We start from the raw sequence: 16,001 nt of genomic DNA on the forward strand, positions 1-16,001 counted from the left end.
GAGAAGAGGGAATCTATCTATTAGGGTTAAAGAAGTCCATTAATTTTAATATTGCAAAACGCTAATTGAAAAAGCTCATAAAATGAGCTTTTTCTAAATTAGCGTTTTCATCCCAAAACTCTCTCCACCAAACACTCCAATCAGCGGTTTCGATGGTCAAACCTCTAAAGTTGGTCAAAACCGCTATTTTTATCCCAAAACGCTCTTTACCAAACATGGCCATTGTTGCAAATACATAATCGTAAATTTGTTATTAAGATTTTCATAAAAATATATGTTAGTAACCATGTTTATCCCAACAACATTTACACTTCATACTACCGAAATAATATACAAATATTAATTTATGATGTACTTCAATCTACAAAATAAGTTGGATAGACTGAATTAGAGTCATACGAGGAGAATTAACAAATTGTCAGATAGAGATTAATATACGATGTCTAATGCTTAGGTTGGTGGTTTATTAAAAAGGAAGTAATTTAGATTTGAAAGGATAGTAAAAATAGAATTGATTAGTATTTTATATTTGCTGATGAGTAATTTTTCTAATAAAAATAGAATTGATTAGTATTTTATATCTGCCGATGAGTAATTTTCCACATGTTGACACCTGATTGACTCATAATTTATATGATTTTGTGTTGTCTCTTCTTTACCGTAAATTATAACACTTTTTAGGGACTAAGAGTCTACATTTGGAATCTGATCCTATGATTGAGATAATTGTCCTAACGATTATACTTTTTTTGCATAAGACACTTTATTAGTCCGTGTTCAACGAGTTCTTATATTAAGCACTCGGTTTTCCATGTCACTCGGAAGACCTCAATTCACATTTGGACACGTGTAGTGTGACTCCACGTAATAATTAAAATAGTGAGGTCTCTTATAATATATGTGGGTCCGTGTCACACGTGTCAAAATATGTAGGGGAGGTTTTTCATTTGACATGGAGAACCAATTGCTTCTAATAATTTGCCGTGTCCAATACGTTATTAGGTCTCGATAACGGAATGTGACACATCATTCATATTAATCTGTTAACTTATGTCAATTGTACGTAGAGAGAGAAATCAGAACTTAACGGATTAATATGAATAATGTGAGTTACCTTTATTTTATGTTAATCCTATACTAATAATTCCCTAAAAACCTACGCACATTTTGATACCTTATCCCAAATAAATTAAGATACTAGTTAATAAGGTATTTTTAATAAATTTAGGGATTAAAAACAGTGTTTATTACTTATAAAATAAAAAAGTTAGGATATTTATAGTGTAGGGAGTTCGGACAGAAGTAGTTTTATTCGTCTTCTCCATCTCCATTGTTTATGTTGCTCAGTATCTGATCTGATAAAAAAAAATGGCAGAGGAAGGCGGAGAACAAAAATCAAATCAGGCAGAAGAAGCACAGGGCCACACTTTCTCATCCTATTTAGGCCTTAGTTTTGGTCTCTTCTTGGCTTCCTTACCTACAAACTCCACCTCTTTAATACCAAACCTCCATTCCCAAATTAGAGACCTTTCTTTTCGTCTCTTTCAGGCCGAAGACCAGCTCAAGCTCATGAAATCTAGAAGAAAAGAGGATTCCAAGGCCAATGCCAGAGTTGTTGAGATCTTTGCTAGCCATAGGAATGCTTGGCAAGCTGAGGAGAAGCGCCTACTCCACCAGATCGACGCTGCCACTGAGGAGTTGGCTTCTCTTAGGGCTACACTTGAAGATTTTCACTCTGAGAGGGGAGATTGGAAAGCTAAAATACATGATTTGGAGAGAGAGGTTACGGAACGGGAGGAGATAATTGGGTTTATGTCTAGAAATGCTACTTCTTCTAATGATTTTACGGGGGAGGGGGAGGAGGAGGAGGAAGAAGAAGAAGAAGAAGTTTCTGCCGGTTGTGGAAATAGCGAGTGTTATCATGGTGAAGAAGAAGACGAGAATGTCAATTTTGTTTACGGCCAACATCATCTTCAACAACAGTCAATTGTTGGGGGTTTCAATTCAGATTTCTTGGCTGCTTCTGCTTCTAAATTTTGGTCTGAGAAAGCCAATCTCTGGCAGGTTTGAACTGGTCTTTTTTCCGACTGAATAACTTTTTCAATGATAGATTTTGAAGTAGGCAACCTTTCTTTACCTCTGTCTTATCTCTGCTGCTTGTGCACTATTTCCATCATTAAGTTAGTTCTAGTTTCGAAAATAGAGAACAATTGAAGGATAAAAGTTGTACCTCAATGCCTAACAAGTATCTGATTTTGTTCCTGGTAAAAATGCTTCCTTTATCCCTAAACAGGGTCTTATTCAATAGAATATTGTTTGTAGTTTGTTTGTCTAATTTCCATGTGCAATAATAGTTTCATTTCTTATATCATGATGTTTGGATATGCACAGATGACTGACTTTTGTGTTTAATTTTGGTTGCTTTGGTATCTATGGAATCCTTCTTTAGTGTTAGTTCCCCCCAACTTAAAATGGACCTAGCCAATCTCTTCCTTGACTAAATACTAGCCACATCTTTGAATCAATTGGTGAAGCATATGACCTTGTGATTGTTATGCACATGAGACTTTTTTACCAGAAATATTTTGGTTTGAGTTGTTCTTTCATGTTTTTGTGATTCTTCTTACTGTTTTTGATTCTCAAATTAGTTCATATTTCCAGGATATGCATTATGAGTCTCTGGAGTCACTCTATCATATGAAGCAATTTGTGCCAAGGTAAACTCCACATTCAATGTGCTAACAATACTCATTAACTATGCCTGGAATGTTGGCACTGATGGAAGTTTGATGCTCTTTCCCCTGTTCAGAAGGGAATCTCCATGGAAGGTCGATGGCGAATCAACAGGAATTTCCTCTAAATTAAAATTGCTTGAACAGGAACTCCTGAAATTGGAAAATGTTGGCAAAACTGATCCACCCAAGGTTCTGTCGCAAATGAAGAAGCAGGCCAAGAGGTATCAAGCTCTTGCAGGGAAGATTGATGACCTATGTAGAAGAATGGTAATGCATGGATTCGTTTCTCTCTTTGTTGTTATTGCTTTTTGCTATCACAATCTTTCTGACCTTAAAATCTTCTGTCCTTTTTCATCCTTGGTGCTTAATTTTATTGTACCATATAGTTAAGATCATGAATGGAAATTTTGTTTCTTGCACATACAGAGATTACTGTGTTAAAGCATCTAATAATGATCTAATGAGATGGATATGCATTATAAAATAATAATAATAATAAACCTGTTACTGTATTTTAGATGAGCTGACTTTTATATTGAAATTGAATGACTTTCATTGTCACATAACTTTCTATCTGATGTGTGCACATGTGCTTCCACATGGAAATTTACTAAGAGTCATGGGGGGGGCCTAGAAAAGCAATTGAAAGCTTGGTGTTATTTTCCTACTTTTTTCCAAAGTTTAGTAGCTTCATTATGAGGTATGCTTCTTAATGCTTTTCTCATAACACATTGCAGCAAGCAAGTGATCCCTGTGAGGCCACACTGAGTCCGGAATTCCGCATACAAAGACAAACCGAGTTTTTGCTCGAAGCATTTCGACTTCAACAGCGTGCTTCCGAAACCTCACAAAAGCAAATGACATTGCAAACTGACATGGGGAAGAGTGGCTATGGGGATGAGATGGAGGGGCAAGCGAAAGTTACAACGAGACGTTCGTTTGACACGGTTAGAAATAACATGAAGGAAGTCCAAAGAAACTTGGAAATATGGTTGGCTAGAATAATAGGAGATCTGGAAGGGATTCTGGCGAGGGATGGAGCGTCAAGGGCAAGGGAGTTTTATGGATCTAGATATCCTTTTGTTCAATAGAAAACTGTGTAATTGGTAGGATGAATGAGATTATGATCTAACCTTAGTGTATTAACTATTAATTACAGCTCTCAGAGTAAATAGGCTGATATATCTTTTGTAAACCCTGCTGAAGCAGCATCTGGGTATTTATTCTATGTTCTATCTATGGTTATGTTGCTGTTTGTGAAATAACCCATACAGTTTTTTGATCTGGATTCATAGAATATTTACCATGTCTTAGTAGGCTCAGTTTAAGAATTAAATATTGTATTAATGTTTTGATGCTCTTTCTTCTAGTTGTAGTCAGATAATAAATAAATAAATAAAACTGAAATTGATAGAATATTGACATGCCTCAGTTGAATAAAGAAAGGAAAAAGTGCCAAATAGGAACTTTTCCAAAGAAAATTGGAACTAATAATTTGCAAATCATGCATGTTTCTTTTTTCTTTTAAAACAACAAATAATACTGCACATGTTAGTAGACAGAAACGCTGGAGTGAGTGAAATATTATATAAATGTCATGATGCGATCTCTTCTATTCCTAATAAAAAAACAACTCCTCTCATCTCATGTATTAACAAAGTATCCACTACACTCTTCATTGTTTGTTGGAATAAAGTACCAAAATACGCCTAACGTTTTTGGGAAGTATCAATTTAGGCTCAACGTTCAAAATAGCACCAATATAGACTTAACGTTTACAACATAATACCAATTTAGGCTTAACGTTTACAATATAGCATCAATTTAGGCCTCACGTACAAAATAGCACCAATATAGGCTTAACGTTTACAAACTAATACAAATTTAAGCTTAACGTTTACAAAATATATACAATTTAACCTAAACGTCATAAATTAAATTAATCATATTATATTATTTTCCTATTAACTTTACATGTTATCTTTTTGTTTAGTTTTATATTCTTATTTATTATAATACAATTAATTAGTATTCTTGCTCATTAAGATTTTATATTTGTTTTTCATCAATAATTCCATGACTACTAAATTTCATTGCTCATGTAATATATGCAAACTAAAAGTAATTGAATATCCACAATATTTCGAACACGGATATGTATCCATACTTTTAGTTTGCATATATTACATGAGCCATGAAATTTAGGAGTCATGGAATGGTTGATGAAAAACAAATATAAGGTTTTAATTGGCAAGAATACTAATTAATTGTATTATAATAAATAATAAAATAGAACTAAATAAAAAGATAACATATAAAGTTAATAGGAAAAGAATATAATATGGTTAATTTAATTATGACTTTTAGTTTAAATTGGATATATTTTGTAAACGTTAAGTTTAAATTCGTATTATTTTGTAAACATTGACCCTATATTGGTGCTATTTTGTACGTGAGGCCTAAATTGATACTATATTGTAAACGTTAAGCCTAAATTGATATTATATTGTAAACGTTAAGTTTATGTTGGTGCTATTTTGAACGTTGAACTTAAATTGGTACTTTCCTAAAAACTTAAGCGTATTTTGGTACTTTATTCCTTGTTTTTTTTATAAGGTGTAAGCTCCACTTTAGTAACTAAGAACAATTTTATTCTTATCATTATACACAATGTAATTTTACCTTTATATGTCCATCTCCACTTCGTATATAGAGTTATGTACTAATCAGCAATAGACCAAATATGATATAATTTTTTAATTTTTTTTTCCCAGGTTTATACATGTATCTTTGATTTTTTTTACACAAATGAAGTGAAGATAACGAAATTCATAACTATATAGAGCCCACCGTTAATAATGCCTCAAAATCGGTTCAACTTTCAAACATTATAGATAAAATAGAAAATGCTCCGACATTTGAGAGAACTTCTCTGATGCTTGAAGTAAGACAGAAAAAATTAAAGCGAGTCCGTTGACCAGCGGACCACTCTGATGTCTAAGTTAGTAGAGTATATGATGAGAGTATTAAGCAATTGAGAGTTGTTAGTGATATTTTGCGAATATGCTAATTTTCAACCTTGTCACGTGTGGTTAGGGTGCGGGCGTGCCAGAGAAGACTACCTCTCAATTAAAATGGTTAAGTTTATGGAATTTGCGCGCCAAAACTTGAATTCTAAACGAAACGATTGGCGAGGGACGTAAGGATTGAAAAAGTCCCTCTTGGGTCTCTCGCGCCGTTATAGAAACTTTGCGAGATAAATTGTTTTTATTTAAGCTAAGCGTATAGATTGAAGACGGGAAAAGTAAAGAAATTGAAGGTGCGAAATTAACACGAGATTTGGTGAAAAATCGGTATTTTATTGATGTAAATCAAGGTTTGAATACATGTGTTTGAGGTAAGCATGAAATTGAAAATGAATTACAATTGAAGAACTTCTATACTAAACATATAGCTAATTCAATTGAACTGGAAGAACAAATCAAATACAAGGAATTGAAATGCAATTAAAATAAATTGGAATTCAACAACAAACTCGGAGCCACAATAGCTATCTCGGATTGATGTTGAATTTTGGTGTCGGTGCGAGGTCCTTGGAGAGCTGCAACCGGTCGGGCCCGTACGGTATGTGATCTTGGCAATGGCAAAACGTTGGTAGGCAAATGGGGCAGATTTAACCCTCAATTTCGGGAGGCTCGTTTGGATGCTTAAGAACACGGAATTGGACGAGTAAATAGGCTAAATTTAACTTCAGGAGGTCAGGAACAAACTTCTATAAGGGATCGAAGGCTAAAACAGATGCTAATTAGACGAAATTGGGAGTTGAAAATAACTGGACGAATCTGGAAAATTCTGGAAACAGAATGTCTAAAAGGATTTGGGCTGGACAGATCGGCTTGTAAATAGAGTTTCTGGGCACGGAATTGGGCAAATAAATATACTAGATTGAACTTCAAGACGTCAGGAACAACTTTGTCGAAGGGATTGAAAGCAAAAAATGACTTTAAATAGACGCAATCGGGCTTTGAAAGTAATTGGACGAATCTGGAAAATCGATTTGAAAACAGAGCTCTAGCTAGGAATTGAGCAAATTAAAGACTTGGAATACTAAATTGAATTAGAAAAACTTGGAAAGAGGCTATTGGAACTTTAATTGGAGCTAAAGAAGAGCTAAAAGAGGAATCGAAGCTAAGAAAAAATGAAGAACGAAAGAAAGAACTTGAAGAACTAAGAACAAAGGGACTTAAGAACTAAGAACTAGAACTAAGAACTAGAGAGCATTGGAAGGGACCTTAGGAAGGGGTTTTATTGTGTTAGATTGAGTGATTTTTTATGAAGAGGAGGGGGTCTATTTATAGTTTTTTGAAGTAGCGTTTTGGTAATTATTTAGTGGTATTTTGGTAATTATTGGTCAACTACCCCTTATTTTTCTCTCTAACCTTGCCCACTACCTTGCCACATCATCAACTTCCTCAACTTCTTCCAACTACCACTAACCTCCACTAACTTCCATGCCACATCACTCCACTACCTTGTGGTTTAGAGAAAATCTTAAGGTTTGGGCCTAGATGTGGGGATGGGGCTAAGCTTGTAGGCTAGCCCGTGGCTGTGTCCGGATGCGTTCTGAGAAATCGGTGATCGACAACGGGCTCCGGGCGAGAACTGACCTCTAATTTGCCGAGAGAAAGAACACGCCCCGCGTAAGTCTAGCTACACCCTGCGTAGTGCAGCTTCTGAACCTGATGCGTCTTGTTGATGCGTTTTACGCGTGGCGTAAAGTAAGGTACGCCCCGCGTAGTGGAGCCTTTGAAGTGGAACGTCTTCGGATGGATGGTATACGCTCTGTGTATAGGAAGGCACGCCCCGCGTGTTTGTGCTTCTGATCCTGGAGCGCCTTGTCGATGCGTTTTACGCGTGGCGTAAAGTAAGGTACGCCCCGCGTGGTGGAGTCTCTAAAGTCTAACTTCTCCAGGTGCCTGATCTACGCCTCGCGTATGAGAAGGAACGCCCCGCGTGGTTGAGCTCCCGAGCTGTCCTTCGGAAGTAGCTTCCTCCACGCCTCGCGGGCTGGCCAATACGCTTCGCGTGTTAGAGTTATGCCCCGCGTGGTGCAAGACGTGCTCATCGGTTGGAGGTTAGTTTACATATGTATTTTTATTTTTATTTTACCATTATTATTTTCTAGACAAAATATAAACTATATCCTAAAATCAAAACCCAAGCATTGTATATACATAAAATAAAATTTATTTTATTTTGGGCCAACAATTGCCCCCCTCTTTTGTGTATAAATTGACTAGAATTGAAAATTTGTACACAAAAGAATGTATTTAGGATTTTTTGAACCAATTTTTTTTTTTTATTTTTTTTTTATTTTGCTTCGGTTTTTTTTATAAGAGCCTCGTTTGAGCTCATTGATTTTTTTTGTGAAAATATGAGAAATAAAGCTAGAAAATTACAAAGCAATATGTACGACGAAATTATGGGAGATAATTTGTACAAAAATAAATAAATAATAACAAACTTGACCTCGTGACCGATGAATGGTTTGAGATCAAAACAGTTGTTCAGAACAGTTGTTTGATGGGATTAAATTTGATTCAGATCAAATAAATACCAAAAGCTTGGTTCTGAGATAATTGATACTTTAGAATCAGAGATTGCGTCTGAAAATGATATGGAAATGGATTGAAGGATTCCAGATTAATGAAAAAATAAATTGAAGCTATGATGATGATGGAAATTAATTTGGACACGATTGCCTTAAATTGAGGAGTGTATAATGTTTATCTAAGCTAAATGGACTTCTAGAATAATCAGATTGAAATTTGTTGAATTTGACGTAGAAATTGGATGTGTCAGAATCATTTTAAAATTCGAATACATGAGTTATCCGGTGTAAGAAAAATCAAATGGCAATGGGGTGATTTCGAGTGAGAAGATTGAGGTTATAGGAAATCGTTTTGAACAAAATGAAAGTTGAGAGTTATAATCTGGATATCAACGAAGAAATTGAGATTGGTTTTGAAGGAAAAGGTGGTTTATGGCGGATGAAATCAATTTTGGAAAAAAAAAAGCTAACCAGAACAGTTGTTTGATGGAAATTATGATTTTGAGATCAATAATTACCAAAAGCTTGGTTCTGGGTATTTTAATTAACCGGAATCAACTAATAGATAACAAGTACGATTTAGAAATGGTAATGATTGAGTGTTCTGGTTTGTGAGTTAGAGTTTGAAGCAAATGAAGAAGATGCGAAAACAAAAGTAGAAAATATGAACCAAATGGAAACATGAACATAAATAATTTATTTTGAAAACTAAAATATTTTTTCATTTTCTCTTTTTTTTTTTGTGTGCTGGCAAAAACGCCAACTTATTTTGACCATGAATGGTCTTATGAGCTATGTTGTACGTACAACATTATGTTATAGCCTCATACAATAAAATGCTCAGTAACATCTCTACAAGAGGGATATGAGTTTCCATGTCTAGACTCTTATTTTCATGACTCTCTTTCCGCATAATAAAAAGTATTTGTAAACTAGAGTCTAAATGAATAAACACGGTTAAGAAGTAAAAACCTCGTGACTTGTCTGGATGGTAGGACAACTGAAGTAGACTGATGACAAGTAGAATCATGGATTGCAAACTTGATCTTCTACTCGAGTTAACAAACTTCATGGTGAGCATAGGCTCTGGAAAAACATGAGTTATTGGAGGAATCATTAGAGGTACTTCTAGGGTGGATTCTCAATTAATCTCTTGATATTGACTGCCCCCCAAACCATGATCATAGAAGTTTTCTTCATCATGACTGAGTTGCGACTTACAATCGTAGAAAATATCTTCTTTATTTTCCTGTGTTTCTGAAGCTGCTTCTTCTTCGATATCACAACTTTTGATAAGATCTTCTGATTTTAAAGACTTCACAAGAATGAGAGATTCTTCTAGAATAAATTCTTGCACCTCTTCCATTTGGATGCCCCCCGGGTTGGATACCTCATCCTCTTGACTAGATTCTGAATCATAGCTCCAAGAAACGTCTTCCTCATCTTCTTGAATTTCTACAGGTCCTTCGTGGATTCCCTCCGAGTTAGAAGTGCTTGATGGGTCATCATCCTCCTGGCTGAAATCCGAATTGAGGTCATGAGATATATCTTCCTCCTCTTCCTGGGCTTGTACCACTGTCTTCTTGTTCACGTCAGGACTCCATGGAAATTCCATTGACTTTGGAGGATTTGCATCTATGGGAAATACTTCTAGAGCGGGTTCTTGCTGAATTGCTTCCTCTTTACTGCCCCCCGAATCAAGATCACTAGACACGGCATCATCCACTTCGTTGGACTCTGAGTCATAGCTCTTAGAAACATCTCGTTCTTCTTCTTGAATCTCTATAGGAGTTTCGCGGATGCCCCCCGAGTTCGGAGTATCTGATAGGTCATCATCCTCCTGGCTGAAACCTGAATTGAGGTTATGGGATACATCTTCATCCTCGTCTTTGGTTTGCACAACTTCCTTCTCGTTCATGTTGAGGCTCCATAAACATCCCATTGACCTTTGGGGATTTGCATATATGGGCAGCACTTCTAGAGTGGGTTCTTATTGAGTTGCTTCCTCTATGCTGGCCCCCGAATCAAGATCATTGGAAGCGGCGTCATCCTCTTGCATGGACGTAGAATCATAGTCATAGGGATCGTCTCCATCCTCTTGACTTTCTATCACCGCCTCACTGTTAGGAAGCTTCGTTTCTGAAAGAGTCGGGCGTGTGGAAAATGCTTCTAAGTGATGAAGTACTTCATCTTGGATGGCCCTGATACGGTGTAGACTCTGAGAGAAGCTGCTATATTAGCCCTCTGTTTCTCGAGTTGATCCAAAAATTGTTGATATTCATCGTCCTTTGATTGGTTCTCCTCCATAAGTAATGATTTGATTTCTCCATCATCCTCAACAACTTGGACTGCTTCCACCTCTGCCACACGACTAGAATCGTTGAAAGAATTTTGGTCATAACTCATATTAGAGCACTCAAACTTTTCATAGGTCTTATGCTCGACTGGTGGAATGATCGTACTTCTTTCGAAGCAAGATTGCCGACACGGACGATGGAAATGGAGGTTCTCATCCCTATAATTGCAAATATAATTATTTCGGCAATGAGGATTACTCATCCGTAGATGCTCCCATACTTCAATATAATCAGGACCATGTGGATTTTTATGGGACTCCTGGACTTACTCCACGTAGCAACCATATTGATCATCATAGAATGACGTAGGTTGAACATAAGCACAACATTCACAGTCGATATCACGTTCATCACTATGAATATATTGAATATAGCCATCAGTGTAGCACCTAAAAACAGTGTACCAATGGACCCATGGTACTGTTGTATTTATTGTAAAATGACGATTCTGATTGAAACCACCAAAATACACCGGTATCGTAGCATCCCTTGCATCTTCGTATGCTGTCCTCGTCATGGTTTGATTGCTTTGCACCTATTGATATTCAGAGGCATTCTCCGTGAATAATGGTAAAAAATGATGAAATTGAATTAGTAATTGGAGTTAAGCAAGAACATAAACAAAGATAACTACTTATTAAGGCAATAATAAAGTAAAGCATGAATGACAAGCTAAATTAAAAGGTTTTAAAATTTTTGGCTAAGCTAACAAAACAAAAATGTCCCACTGGGCGTACCAAAAATTGTTAGCGATATTTTGCGAATATGCTAATTTTCAACCTTGTCACGTGTGGTTAGGGTGCGGGCGTGCCAGAGAAGATTACCTCTCAATTAAAATGGTTAAGTTTATGGAATTTGCGCGCCAAAACTTGAATTCTAAACGAAACGATTGGCGAGGGACGCAAAGATTGAAAAAGTCCCTCTTAGGTCTCTCGCGCCGTTATAGAAACTTTGCGAGATAAATTGTTTTTATTTAAGCTAAGCGTATAGATTGAAGATGGGAAAAGTAAAGAAATTGAAGGTGCGAAATTAACACGAGATTTGGTGAAAAATCGGTATTTTATTGATGTAAATCAAGGTTTGAATACATGTGTTTGAGGTAAGCATGAAATTGAAAATGAATTACAATTGAAGAACTTCTATACTAAACATATAGCTAATTCAATTGAACTGGAAGAACAAATCAAATACAAGGAATTGAAATGCAATTAAAATAAATTGGAATTCAACAACAAACTCGGAGCCACAATAGCTATCTCGGATTGATGTTGAATTTTGGTGTCTGTGCGAGGTCCTTGGAGAGCTGCAACCGGTCGGGCCCGTACGGTATGTGATCTTGGCAATGGCAAAACGTTGGTAGGCAAATGGGGCAGATTTAACCCTCAACTTCGGGAGGCTCGTTTGGATGCTTAAGAACACGGAATTGGACGAGTAAATAGGCTAAATTTAACTTCAGGAGGTCAGGAACAAACTTCTATAAGGGATCGAAGGCTAAAACAGATGCTAATTAGACGAAATTGGGAGTTGAAAATAACTGGACGAATCTGGAAAATTCTGGAAACAGAATGTCTAAAAGGATTTGGGCTGGACAGATCGGCTTGTAAATAGAGTTTCTGGGCACGGAATTGGGCAAATAAATATACTAGATTGAACTTCAAGACGTCAGGAACAACTTTGTCGAAGGGATTGAAAGCAAAAAATGACTTTAAATAGACGCAATCGGGCTTTGAAAGTAATTGGACGAATTTGGAAAATCGATTTGAAAACAGAGCTCTAGCTAGGAATTGAGCAAATTAAAGACTTGGAATACTAAATTGAATTAGAAAAACTTGGAAAGAGGCTATTGGAACTTTAATTGGAGCTAAAGAAGAGCTAAAAGAGGAATCGAAGCTAAGAAAAAACGAAGAACGAAAGAAAGAACTTGAAGAACTAAGAACAAAGGGACTTAAGAACTAAGAACTAGAACTAAGAACTAGAGAGCATTGGAAGGGACCTTAGGAAGGGGTTTTGTTGTGTTGGATTGAGTGATTTTTTATAAGGGGAGGGGGTCTATTTATAGTTTTTTGAAGTGGCGTTTTGGTAATTATTTAGTGGTATTTTGGTAATTATTGGTCAACTACCTCTTATTTTTCTCTCTAACCTTGCCCACTACCTTGCCACATCATCAACTTCCTCAACTTCTTCCAACTACCACTAACCTCCACTAACTTCCATGCCACATCACTCCACTACTTTGTGGTTTAGAGAAAATCTTAAGGTTTGGGCCTAGATGTGGGGATAGGGCTAAGCTTGTAGGCTAGCCCGTGGCTGTGTCCGGATGCGTTCTGAGAAATCGGTGATCGACAACTGGCTCCGGGGCGAGAACTGACCTCTAATTTGCCGAGAGAAAGAACACGCCCCGCGTAAGTCTAGCTACGCCCTGCGTAGTGCAGCTTCTGAACCTGATGCGTCTTGTTGATGTGTTTTACGCGTGGCGTAAAGTAAGGTACGCCCCGCATAGTGGAGCCTTTGAAGTGGAACGTCTTCAGATGGATGGTATACGCTCTGCGTATAGGAAGGCACGCCCCGCGTGTTTGTGCTTCTGATCCTGGAGCGCCTTGTCGATGCGTTTTACACGTGGCGTAAAGTAAGGTACGCCCCGCGTGGTGGAGTCTCTGAAGTCTAACTTCTCCAGGTGCCTGATCTACGCCTCGCGTATGAGAAGGAACGCCCCGCGTGGTTGAGCTCTCTAGCTGTCCTTCGGAAGTAGCTTCCTCCACGCCTCGCGGGCTGGCCAATACGCTTCGCGTGTTAGAGTTATGCCCCGCGTGGTGCAAGACGTGCTCATCGGTTGGAGGTTAGTTTACATATGTATTTTTATTTTTATTTTACCATTATTATTTTCTAGACAAAATATAAACTATATCCTAAAATCAAAACCCAAGCATTGTATATACATAAAATAAAATTTATTTTATTTTGGGCCAACAAGAGTAAATTGCAATAGATGTGTATGTGTACCTTAAATATGAAAGTCACATTCTATTTATAGAGAGCCATGAGTCAAACTTGTTTTTAGCGCCAATATTCACCTTATATTCCTTAGAATACATGTATTGGCTTCAACTTCGTGGACGTATTTTAAGTAGTTAGTGATGGGATCCATAATCCTAGGCGCGAATAAGGGGTCATGGTTCGAAGAGGATTCAAAGTGTATCCCATTGGTCCACGTGTCATGAGGAATATTTATTCTTGTTTAGTTTGATCTGACAATCTCTCTTTATTCGGACATCACTGTTAGCTTAAGATGACAACACATGTATCTTGATATATATTCACGTAATAGCATATGTCCCCTTTTGGTTCTCAAAGCTATTTAGGGCTTCAGTTGCTAGATGTTTTGTGGGCCTTACTATAACTTCTAAGAAATGGTTCAACATTCCATAGATACTTAATCACTCGAATGTTCCATTTGGGAGGATATGGGATTCGTTGTGTCACACGTGATCTTTTATCTTCTAGGTAGGTGGGACGTCGCGTTGTCTGGCTTTAGAAAAGCGGCATCCCTAGTAGGCGTGTAATCCTCCTTGTAAGCATCATTTCCACCATTTATTTAACTCATCGGGATGAGTGACATGTACTCCTATGCGCTTAACCTAGACGAAATTAAGCAGAAAGACATTTATGAGTTTCAAGGATGACATTAGAGGTCTTTCATTAAAAGCGAATTTTCACCCATCCTACAGAGAACTATATAAAAGAAGACCCAAAATCTGCAGAGTTCTTTTTCGACTCATGCATTTCTTTCTGACTTGTGAGCTTCCATAATCTTCCTAGAAATTTGTAAGTGTTTCTTCTCTCCTGATTTTTTCTTTTACAAGCTTCATAATAAGAAAGATCATCCTCTTTTATGGAATGAAAAATCCAAGAACCCTTCGAAGGCATTAAAAAGTTGATACTTAACCAACTTCAAAAAAGGAACCGAAAGAGCATAAATATCATCTACATTTTCTCAAGTACACCTCCTTAGTGCGCCAAAAAAGGAGATGTGCTCGAATTTTATTTAATAATGGCAGAGGAACCATAGTACGAGTTGATGGAACATAGATCTTCCCTCTATATTACTTCAGTAGGATATAAAAAGGAGAAGAGCCGCGATATTATGTCATCGAGAAGGCGTTATTGGACATTCTACATGCTACAACACGTTTCCATCCTTACTTTTAGGCACAAAGTCCTTGTGCGAACAAATTTCTCATTTTATTAACAGATACAAAGACCAAACGTCTCTAGATGCATTAATTAATGGACTGTTTGAATGTCCCAATCGACATACGCTTTGAACCTCAGCCATACGTTAAAGCCCAAGTGCTCCCAGAATTCATTGCTGAGTTTCACATCAGGCAGTGTAGAAACCCAAGTCAGTCCCTACTTGTGTTAGAATGAAATATGAGCATAAATGACTCTTTGAGCCAGGAAAATTTAGAGGTTGGTATATCATTAAGGGGTTTGGATCAATTCCACCTTAATTATGCCACCCGATTCAATTTTTCTGCTATAAAAATTCAAACAGATTATGAAGCTTTCCTCGCAGGGCTCAAGTTGGCATGGCGGTGGTAGGAGGGTCATTAACAATATAGTTATCTAGCCCACACTTACTCATAATGTAGTAAGAAATTTCAATAGAAAATATATGGAAAAAATGATGAGCAAGAAGTTGTTCTTAAGGACGAGGTTTTGGAATAGGTTGAACTGGATGTCCGAGAATATATATATCTTCCTTACGTGAGTTTGGCAAAACAATCCTTAGTCGCATTTTCAGAGAGGGATACCCCGACGTTTAGATTAGTTTTCATCTAGACAGAGAAAGTAAGAAAGAAAATAATTTGTACTTAGAGAAGAGAGAAGATTGTCGTACTGTGAAAGTACTTTAGTGAAGAGAGTTATACCTCTTTATATTGAAATTGAGAATGGGAGAAAACTAAATTTTTATCAAATAAGAAAATAATATCAAGAAAGTCGACATTCCTTGAATGGTGGCACTATCTACTTGTGTTGTTTTAGGCTCCTAATCATGAGAGTATTTCTTATTTTGACAGAATATAGATGGAAGCTTTTGGAAGCTTGGAAGCTTGAATATAATATTCGGTTTAGCATGAAAGGAGAATTTGGATCTACCCAACATCGATTCTCCAATATTTACTTATCTTGTCGAGTGATATACATTTCAATTTGTCTAAATTATCTCTTATTCTGAGACATTTCAATTTGTCTAAATTATCTCTTCTTATTCTGAGACATGAACTAAGGAGTAAGGAG

General features: G+C 36.8%; 1 protein-coding gene across 1 annotated transcript; it reads left to right on the forward strand.

Annotated features, from left to right (window-relative positions):
- Positions 1 to 1,297: 1,297 nt before the first annotated feature.
- LOC136231974 (uncharacterized) lies at positions 1,298 to 4,068 on the forward strand. Its single transcript, XM_066021010.1, has 4 exons — positions 1,298 to 2,064; positions 2,662 to 2,717; positions 2,810 to 3,002; positions 3,473 to 4,068. The coding sequence occupies exons 1-4, from the start codon at positions 1,369 to 1,371 to the stop codon at positions 3,824 to 3,826; spliced, it is 1,299 nt and encodes a 432-aa protein (XP_065877082.1). The 5' UTR covers positions 1,298 to 1,368; the 3' UTR covers positions 3,827 to 4,068.
- Positions 4,069 to 16,001: the final 11,933 nt, after the last annotated feature.

Source organism: Euphorbia lathyris, chromosome 6 (genome assembly GCF_963576675.1).
Source record: "Euphorbia lathyris chromosome 6, ddEupLath1.1, whole genome shotgun sequence".
Lineage (NCBI taxonomy): Eukaryota > Viridiplantae > Streptophyta > Magnoliopsida > Malpighiales > Euphorbiaceae > Euphorbia > Euphorbia lathyris.